Source organism: Neopsephotus bourkii, unplaced genomic scaffold (assembly GCF_033783945.1).
Source record: "Neopsephotus bourkii isolate Nb327-2 ecotype Australia unplaced genomic scaffold, CSIRO-AGI_Nbou_v1 NB_936, whole genome shotgun sequence".
NCBI classification, from domain to species: domain Eukaryota; kingdom Metazoa; phylum Chordata; class Aves; order Psittaciformes; family Psittacidae; genus Neopsephotus; species Neopsephotus bourkii.
The window spans coordinates 2,432,875-2,443,740 of NW_026901430.1; the positions used below are offsets into that span (position 1 = coordinate 2,432,875).

Sequence of the window (10,866 nt, forward strand, 5' to 3'; positions counted from 1 at the left end):
TGTTCTATACACACCGAAACAGCAATCTCTGAACTTCCAAAGAATAAATTATTTTTAGAAGGTGTTTTTTTTATTTCTTTTCCCAATTTTTTTTTCCTTTTTAGGAACACCAACATTTGGTAATTCTGGAAGTTGAGAGGAAGATACTCTTTTCCTTACCTTCTCTATTTATTCAAAGCATTGTAAGAAAAAACTTTTTCAAACACAAAAAAATAAGTGCAAGGCATTATTTCAGAGGCAGTCACAGGTCTTTGACATCTCAACAGCAAAATGGCAGATGCACATTGTTACACTGCAAGATGTAAATTATAAAAACCAGTAGGTGGCATTACAGACATGCTGCAAAAGCAAATGAAATCTATTTTTAGCATCCTAAAGACTTCAGATTTCATCTGCCCTGAAAAGATCACTTAATTTTTAATTTCTGCTAAAATGGATCTATCTATCCCTCAGAACAAAAAACTAGGGAAAAAACTGACAGACTACATTTATTTCAAGTGAACACAAATGAAGAAAGGACAAAAGACACTTTTTAGACATAGAAAAACAAGTCTGTTGAATATTATCCTGCTGGATTTTCATCCAGACTCTTATAACAAATTAAAAATTTAGCAAGTAAGCAATTATTACAAAAAGATACCTACTATGACATCACCAAGAACATTAGAAGCTTGATCATGCTTTAAGTTTCCTCTAACAACATGGTATGCAAGCTCATACAGAGCTTGCTGGATATCTGTTGAAAGAAAGCAGATGATTAAGGAACGTATTAGGTAATCCTTGGTCTAACTTTTAACACAACATTTAGAACAATGCTGTAGACTTCAGACACCCTGCAAGTAGAGAGGATGTGCTTTTCTTACCAATGAGAAAGGGATTACTTTCTTACTGCTGATAGATTATATATGAGCATCAGTATCTAAGGCTTCATTCAAGCAGATAGTAAGAGATTATCCACTGTTCCTAGAGAGCTTATGGAGTAACAGTAAAATGGGGTGAAAAACTAGTTCTGCACATAACTTGAGTGTTGGCAGTTGGTTAACAGACACCTTTACCTTATAATTAAAAAAATAATATATTATACATCTTTTTATGTGTGTATCTAATAGATAGACAACATTCCAGTATTTTTTCCTAATCATATCTCTCATCACAGATATGCTCTCAAAAACCATTTCTCTACGAGAAAGTAATATTTAACTGGAGAAAAAATGCTTAACAAGGATTTTAATTTTTTTAAGGAAAGTCTCCCATGACTGAAGAATGCTGATTTATAGAAGCTTATATTAAGCTGAAACATGAAACAGAGGTACTACGTTTGAGAAAAATCTTGCAATGTTAAACATAGTGATTGCAAAACCAACTATGGTAAACTTGTAAGGAATTGTTCTTAAATAATACACCACAGCTTTGCTATCCTTTTTAGTTTATTAAAAATCATAAGATCTCATTATTTCACCTTTCACCTGTACGTGGTTCACTGAATAAACATACACAATGGCTATATGAGTTACAGATTTTAATGGCCTAAACCAAGTACTCAATAACTTGGTGACTGCAGACCACTGTAGCTTCATTAAAAGCAGATATATTTTTTAAATGAACAGGTTAATTTTATTTTTTATAGTACTTCTGCCAAAAGAACACCGATTGCTGGAACAGGACTGGTTTAGACATCAATTCTACGTAAAACACTACTGCTTTAAAGGCCAGTTCAAGACTTGGTGACAGTCTGGTGCAGTATCCAATTTAATAATTCATAAAGAATCCAAACCAGCCATAAGCGCAGCATCAGACGCCACCTCCACGTGGTTCTCCACATCGTGGAGAAGTTGTTACACAGGTACATGGCCAGATCTGAACTGTCTCCATAAACTTGTGCTATACTGGGACTTCAATAAATGTTTTTTTGGAAAACGGCACAAATGCAAGTGCCAGCACAGTTTTCAGAACAGGATCCAGGTGACACAGACTCAAAGAAATTCTTACCAGTCAGCATCTCTGGACCTCACTCCAGATTATCCATATTGTCAGGTTTTTATCCAATCACCAGAAGCACTTCAACTACTCAATGATCTTAAAGGTCTCTTCCAACCTAAATGATTCTATAATGATTCTATTTCTACTGTCTATTATTCCTCCAATATAGCCACTGCACGTATCTACCTAGTCATTCCCATGGGATATTTTAGATCCTGACAGCAAGGACAAAGAAAGAAAGAAATCAGCACACAGAAATTACCAATCTCTTTCTAGAACAGAGAATACCTGGTGACCTTTCTTCAAAAACTTTGGGAACAAAGGCTTTGCTTTGCTGAAAAATAAATTCTTCCTACTTAACAGTATTACTTATAATTTACATTGAAACATTTTATCTTTTCTGCTATTATAATTGTCCATTGTGATCATTTTAGCGAGAACCCAAAACAGCATCTAAACAGCATAGCACATCTGTGGTCTCACCCATATGGAAGGATTTTTCCAACAGAATCTGCCAAGCAAACATTTTTCTTTAAACACTAAAGATTCCATAAAGTGAAAGTTCAAACTTAATGACAGCAGTGATTTTCACTGAAAAAGAAGAAAAAGTCTGTAACTCAGGTGCTGTTGTAAAAATTACTTTCTGCAGTATATAATCACACCTGCATACATTAGAGTTAGTATATTTAACTTTCAGAATAAAATCCAGTTGCATGTTGAGCTTGCAAAATGGAATTCCATTTTCTACAGCACAGACCAAATGCTGGATCTCACCATTACTTACTACCACCCAAGAAATCTCTCACCTGGGCATCTGAAGACAAAATGAGTTTTGGATGTTTGTACTGTCTTGCAATTTGCAGCATTCACCTCTAGCATACACTAAGAGTCACCATATATTAATGCTTCAGGCAGACACACGCAGAAGTACTACCGTCAACCGTTTCAGGCTTTTTATTTAATCAAAAGCAACCAAAAAACCCCACTCAACTTACCTCTGAAACCCATAGAATCATGGCTTCTGCTTTCACTGACTGCACGACATAATTGCACGCTGCAATAAAAAACACAGGAAAAAAAACCTTTAAAAGTTGGATATTACTCTACACATGTAAATGTCTGGGGCTCACTTTTTGTTGTTCTGGCTAAAATAACTTTCAATTTGGGCAGCTTAAATGACCAACCGCAGTTTGATTTTCATACTGTAAACACTAATTCACAGAAGTTAAAGAAATACAAGGCTCCCAACAGATCTCATACATATATATCATATACTTAAAAAAAAAAAAAGTCTCCCTAATATTACTCATAGCAAAACAAGAAGACGAGGCAATTTTAGTACATGAAAGGAAGCACAGATGAGCTAGCATTAGCCTACTGTTGCTAGCTAGTGAAGAAATGCTTCTCACAGAAATACCATGGCTATGATTACTTTCAAACTCTGGCCCATAAAAAAAATTTATCATTAAGTAGGTGCATGATCTCCTGATGCAATGCTTTATCAAGGGTAAGACAGAATGTTATCTATCCCAGGGACAACTAAGATAAACTAAGTCATTAAGATAACCCATATAGGAAGCAAAGACCTGCCATGCTACATTGCCTTTAGTCACCCCTGAGGCTCCCCCAACCAAATCAGGCATATGTAAAAGTTCACTGAATACCATACAGACTGTTCCATGAAATTATAGTTCTTTATGTTATAAAATAAACGTTCAAAGAGAAGGCTTCTCTGCTACACTGACAGCTTAGAAAGACATGCTTCCAAGTTATAAGGATTTTCCCCTCTCCTCTACTGTTACTATCACCCCAAAGAAGACTCAAAAGCAGTTTCACATTTAAAAGCAGCAATATTTTAAAAAAGTAGCAATTTACCTAGATTTGTAACAAATACCAAAGAATATCTTAAGAATTTTCTTCACACTTGAAAATTTTCAACCCAAAGTTTCATATATTTTTCATCAAGAAAGACTCATGTAGAAACTGAAGACAGTTCTCAAAGCTGCACTGTACTTGTACATAAGATGGCAAGACTACAATTTCCTGTGGAAGTGAACTTGAAGCATGCTCTCAAGTAAGGTTTACCATGAAAAATAAGCAGTAGGAAAGGATTTTGTGGCAATCTATTACTCATTCTATTTGCATCCTATCCAGAGATTATTACCTCTCCAGCAGGCCTAAACAGCTGTTCCAGTAATCAAGGGATTATAATTAGCAAATACAAGGTAGAAGCACCCTACAATGACAACTGGAAAATGGGCAGTTTCACATATAGTGGAATCAGCAGAATCATGCAAGCTCAGCAAAAAGCAATTGAAGGGCTAAGATGCTCTAAATGCTATTGAAGAAAATATGTTTGGCAATAACCAGAACTGTATTTTAAAGAAGCAATTGATTTCCCCCCCCCACTGTCCCCAAAGAGCACATCAGTTTGAACCAAGTCAGATTTTATTAAATTTTAATTACTTCTCTATAAAGATGTTACCCTGTAAGAACTCATTTCTAAGGTCTGTACACAAATAAGTCATGTGAAATCTGATTCCAAAAATTTATCTACTCAGATGCACTTTGACCCCTGCGCCATAACGTGCTATCATTAACCAGATTACATGAGCAACAACCCTTTCTTGAGCTGAAGCGTTCACTTAACTACATCTTAATACAAAATAAGAGTTGTAACCTCTTCCAATTCCCTTTCCAGCAATCCCAAAGTAATACTATCAACTTCACGTACCTTTAAGACATACATTTGACTGATAAATGTAACAAGAAACCCTATTTAAGATCAGTCTATAAACAACTTACTTTGCATTTGTAATTAACCCCCCCGAATTATTAAGGGGGGGAGGCAAAAATATTAATTTTGTGGAAGTCTACATGGGGAAATATTGGTAATAAAAAACAGGATGTTGGTATTACTCTTTGGATCTAAATTAGTAATTGTCCTTAAGATTCTTTCACACAGGTACACTATCAACAAAGGAGGACGACCCTTTCTGAAGGTGTTGTCAGGCAGCACAGCTGAGCTGATTTAATTACTGGCTTCTTGCTGCAGAAACAGGACACATTCACCAACACTTCTTGGCTGACCTGTTCTAACCCTTATGTCAATTAAATCAGCTAAATTGACAAACCTGGTCAAAAAACAAGTGTTCTGCCAACTTCACAGATTGAAGCAAGCTTACCAGGAGGCCAGATAAGCACCAGAGCAGAGAGCCCTGGTGAATGAAGACAAGGCAGAAGTCCTTCCTTACAGTACCAACAAGCCATGAGATTACTTCATCTAGTCTTAATTAAACACATCATAAATTAAAATCATAATACTTGCATGCTCACAAGAATAAAAATGCCAGTATTAGGAAGATTAATCAATTCATAAAGAAAGCCACAACAATACTTTCCCACTTAAGTGGCACACAGGACAATGGAAATTTATCAGGTCCGCTTTTCAACTCAACAGACCCAGTCACCCCATTTGAAACTTTCATTAATCTTGTAGAGTTCGCTGCTGCAAGCTTCAGACAGAGTACTTTCCTACTCTCCTAAAACCTGTATCACTTCATCCAAAGATAAAGCTGTGTAATATATGTAAAATACAACTTCAAAAAATATGATAACCTAGAAAAAATAATTATTAAAAAAATAGAGAACCCCTTCTGACAACCAAAGTTTCAAAATTAATTTTTTTTTTTTTTGGACTATGATGGGAGAGATTTGCTTCAACAACAAATTCTGAAGCAACGTTTCTGCAAGGAAGAGCCAACAACTGAACCTAAGCCTACTGGTTCATACACAATATCCTATATCCTCCATTACACTCCCACACACATAGCATATGCCAGTAATTACCACAAAGGGCATGCGCCTGCAAACATTTAACTATATGCATAATTCAACTGTGAGTAGCTCCCTACTTGAGGTGAAGTACAATCAATTGCATTTAGCAGCCAGGATGGCAAAAGTACAACTAAACTCTGATTTCCTGACTCTCAGGCCTTTAACTCAACACCGTGGCATTCCTTGTACAAGTAACATGGAGAGAGTGCTTGAAAGATCGAGTCTCAGAAGCTCACATTCACAGAATATTAAGCTTTTTCAGTTTATTCTGAAGCATAACATACCACATCAACTGCCAGTAAAGAACATTATTAGTTCTACTTCTCCACTAAAGAGTTCTTGATGTTTAATCTACCACAAAACAAGGTATCAGTTGAACGGTAAGTGCTTGTCATTGTGAGCACATTAGAAATGTCTATATGGGCTGCAGTCATAGACTAGCATCTTATTGTGGAAAACACTATAAAAAACAATGTAATTTCAGTACAGAGGACAGCATATGTACATGCAAATAGGTATAAAAGGAGTCTAGACAGATAAGCACAGTAAGCAGTCACACAGAATCCAACTCAATCTCTACACAATATCTTTTTTTTATTGTGATATTATGGTATCACAATATTTTGCAGTAGCAAAATAAATGCACATAATTTAATAAATTGTGTTCAGACAGAGATGGGTCTGAAAAAATAAAAAATGAGAGATGACCACATCCTGACCAATTTATAGTTTTGGCAGCTAAGGACACTTGAAACTACAACATGATGTACATTTATGTATTTGTATTAGATATTACTGCACATCAGTAGCTGAATTAATTAAAATCACAGCATGACCAGTTTTAACAAGGTCTCTGAACAATTTCTAGTAAGTCAATGCTCACCGCTACCCATGCTCAATGATGCTGCCTTATTAACATTATGACACCCTTAAGACATGTACAAAATTCTTACCTTCTGCGTTTTGGATATTACTGTTATAACAAATGGATCACATCAGCAAAAATAAAGTTCATTATTTTTCACAGTAAAAGATTTAAAAACAACTTCCTTACTGGATTTCTTCTAAAAATCCTAGCAAACTTTTTCTCCTCTCCCCCCTCCAAGTAACAGCATCTCCCACTGACTACACCAACATTACAAATCCTGTATGCTTTCAAGCATAAGCAGACCGCTACCATACCACTCAAAAAAAAAAACCCATGCAGGGATCATCTTAAACATCCATTATTAATCACAGTAGAGACTGAATTGCCAAATAAAAAGTTTCATATTCCCCCAAAACATGAAACTGTGTTTTAAGTGACTAGAAACTGCTAAAATATTACCTCTGGCTGATCTAGTGAGGTCACGTAAGCCATTTCAAGCTCCACGAAATCTTTTTCTTTTTTTTTCCTGCAAGACCTAATCTTTTTTTTTTTCTGCTAATTATGAGGTTTGGGGTTTTTTTTTCCTGTAATCCTCACTTTTCAACAAAGTTGGTATTTGTTTCCCTGTGAAGAAGCCCACCACTTTGTTTAAAAACAAAACAACCCCCTCCATACAAGAGTGAATGTTCTCTGACTTCATGCAGGGGCTTTAGCAGACCAGGCTAAAGTTTTGTCCTTTCGCAGTGTCCTTTCCCTCCCAACTTTTCTAACTTATTTACCATTTAACACACTGTTCTACTTTTGGACCACAAGCCCTAAACACTGCAGTTGTGGCCTACACAACTTATAATTCTGGGCCTATCTATATTAGATGAATCATTCAAGAAAGATAAAAAATACCATTACAATTGTACACCTCTTAGTTTAAGTAACATTTACAAATATTTCATGTGTTTCATTTTGTAAAGAGAGCACCATGACTTTACTTTCCACCAGTAAAACAGGAGATAGAAAATCTTCGAAAAAGAAACACAAAGTTACGCATTGAAGATTTATCCCAAAAAAATAGTTTCCTAAAAAGTTCTTTAGATTTAGGCTGGAGATACATTGCTTTGCATCTAGGAAGGAAGTCTGTACGTATTCCAGATGCTTCTAAAGTTATCACTGCAAAATCCGACAACTGTTATCCAGGCACAATCACATTTCTTCTAAAATGTATGGCCTCTTTTGCAAGCTGCTTTAAATCATGCTTGGAACTGCATTTAAGCAGTATTCCCACTGAAGTATAAATGCCACAGACACAGGAATTTAGCCTATTGCTTTGTTTTATTGGTCCCACAGCAGATTAAAACTTTCTTCCCATTACAGTTAAGAACTGCTCTAGGGGGAGGGGAGAAACGTAAAATACTAGCATGGTCAAAAGCTAATGTAACTTGCCTGTTACACAGTTAAAAGTTCCAAGAATTCAATGCAAACTATTCAGCTGCCATTACATGATCAACTATGAAATTTCTGTCCTCGTGCATAGTCCATACCATCTCAGTGGTCATAACAGGGCAAGTTACAAAAATCATAATCATATGTGACTAATTCAGTTAAAAATTACTTAATGGGCATTACAGAAGCACCAGTCGTGCATCTACACGTACATAAAGTTACGTATAAGAAGACAATCTGTTTTATTATAGTCATTTGTGCACTTCTGTAAGGTATCAGTATACATTTGTATGTTTCCTCATTTGTTATTGACACAGAAATTCCTAAATACTCACATTCAATAAAAAAAGTCTTTTACTGAATAAATATTGGCATGCTAGATGCAAATTCGGTTACTGTCATGAAATCTTAAACAGGAGATTAAAAAAAAGCAATGCAAACCTCAGCACTGTTTGGAGGATGGCTCCTGAACACTTCTATTGCTGCAAAAGCAGATACAAAAGAGATTTTCATTGGCCTTGTATCACATCAAACCATGTTAACCTTACACGTTAATGTAACGGTTCTAGCACAACTGAAAAGTCAAAAAGGGCATGTCTGTAAAAGGGGGCTCCTTCACTACAAAATGGGAGTTCTGGGAAGAACTGCGTTTTGTGCTTGGAGCCTCTATAGCCTCTTCTCTACTCACTACCTCGTTCTTTCTTCATGTAGAGGGAAGATCACTACCATAGCTGCATAACCTTTTAAAATAGGTGAAAAAAAGAAAATAACAAAATATGAGCACCAAGAAGCATTTCTCAAAATGATTCCCCAACCACCCATATTTGAAACTGTAGGGTTTTTAACTACAACAAAGCAACATGGAATGGAACAACTCCCTGAACAGAACTACCACTGAAACACACTACAGTTAATGAACCTGCTAAGTTAAGAGTACTTAAAACAGATACACAGAAGGACCCAAAAGGGAAAGCTTTTAGCACACCTGGATTGATTTGCGAAGCTATAACCAGACCCCTCAGTGCACAAAGATTACCTTGCAGGGCAAAGGAGGACTAGTTGATCCTACCTTGCCAGAATGAAAGAATAACGTGCTAGTACCCACACAGTAAGTATAAAAGTGAGAACGGGGGCTGGGACGTCTGCTAGAAAGGTCTGAATCGCGGAGCTAACGAAACAAGAACGAGTCACGCTCCATGTTACCCCTGGTGGGTAGCTAAAGAGGAGTCCAAAGCCCAATAAACTTGAACCAGAGCCGGGAAGGGGACGATCGGGGCGCAGTCAACGGGCGCCAGGACAGCAGGCCCAGCTACGGGATACGAGCTTCGGCGGAGGTCGTTAGCAACCGACAAAGGAGGCCGAGCCGGATAGGAGAAGGCTTAAGACTTCCGCCCGACCCAGGTTTCGACCCTCAGCCCCGACAGCAAGGACGCAGCCCCAAGCAACGACCTCCCCGCCCGCTCCTACCTCTTCGCCGCCCCCCCCCCCAACCTCCCTCGGCCAGTGAGGCCCAGGCTCCCCCTTGCTCCCGCAGGTCAGCGGCCTGCAGCGCCCCACCGCCCTTCCCGTACTAAGGCCCCGCACTCACAACTCGTTCTTGCCCCCTTTCTCCCAGTTCTTTATCCACTCGGCAGGGAGCAGCGACGCCATCTTCCCCGTGTGGCGCCGAGAGCCCGGATGGTGGAGCCGTGAGCCCGGGTCAGAGGGGACGCAACAGCTCGCTAGGCACGACGGGACGTGGACGCGCCGTACCCTGGGAGACGACTGGCGACGTTCCATCGCGCATGCGCGTAAGTAGCGCGGGCGCTCCTCGGTGCGCGCAGGCGTGGTCGTGCAATGTCCCGCTGAGTCTCTCGAGGCACCGGGAGCCGCGGATGGGGGCAGCCCGGCCTGCGGATAAAGGTGCTGAGGTCGGAAGAACCTCCCCAGTCAGGCAGCTCCTTTCAGGTACATAAAAACGCTGTGAGCAGAGGTTTCTACAACTGTAAAAACGGCTCAGGAAATACGCTGAGGGAGCTTGAGTGTGTTTATATGTGTTTAACGCATATGTGACATGAAACATGAGTTTTATTTCAATTCATTAGAAGGACGTTCACTGACAGTTAACAGTTAAAAACCCACTCATCACTCTTTGACTCCTGAGCTTGTGATCCAGATTCCGTCGTTGTTTGAAAGAAGCAAGAGCTTTTAAAAACTAAAACCGGATTTTATAATAGGGATAAAGCTCTGTGCTTTTTCCAAAGCCATGTGGCACTTTGCATCACTGTTCCCCAAAAAGCCCCCCAAAAATGTGAGCCGCATGAACCTTGCAGCTGAAGAGCCTCTGTGCATAGGTCCGAGTTGGCTGGGATCACCAGCTGTGATCTCTGTGTCCTCTGTTCATCCACTGCCTTTGAATAACACAAAGCTAAAAAACACACCAACTCTTTTGGATGTTGCCTTCTCACATAAGCAACGTCCTCTAATTGACAGGGACCCAAAGCATGGCAGCATGGAAGCGACACATAGCTTCATGGGGGTGTGTGAGCAACACAAGCAGTGTTACAATAACTGACCAACACAGCTAATACACCAAACCACAACTTAAAAGGTAGGAATTTAAAAGAAGTAAAGACAATGGTGTGATTTGCAGAACATCTTGCACCTGAAGCTCCCTTGGCCCTCACTAGGCCTTCAGGGTTATTTCATTTGTTATCCAAGTTCTGTGTATTTGGAAAGCGTTAAGCGAAGCGGTACAGGGTGAG

General features: G+C 38.7%; 1 protein-coding gene across 9 annotated transcripts in view; it reads right to left on the minus strand.

The window, feature by feature from the left end:
• The window catches only part of THOC2 (THO complex subunit 2), a 50,566-nt gene extending 40,662 nt beyond the window's left edge, over window positions 1-9,904 (minus strand). For all 9 annotated transcript variants that reach the window (XM_061358087.1, XM_061358085.1, XM_061358083.1 and 6 more), the window contains exons 1-3: window positions 9,711-9,904; window positions 2,976-3,034; window positions 645-736 (exon numbers count right to left, since the gene is read on the minus strand). In XM_061358087.1, coding sequence (XP_061214071.1) covers window positions 645-736; window positions 2,976-3,034; window positions 9,711-9,901 — 342 coding nt within the window. In that variant the 5' untranslated portion in view covers window positions 9,902-9,904. The remainder of the gene's footprint in view (window positions 1-644; window positions 737-2,975; window positions 3,035-9,710) is intronic.
• Window positions 9,905-10,866: the final 962 nt, after the last annotated feature.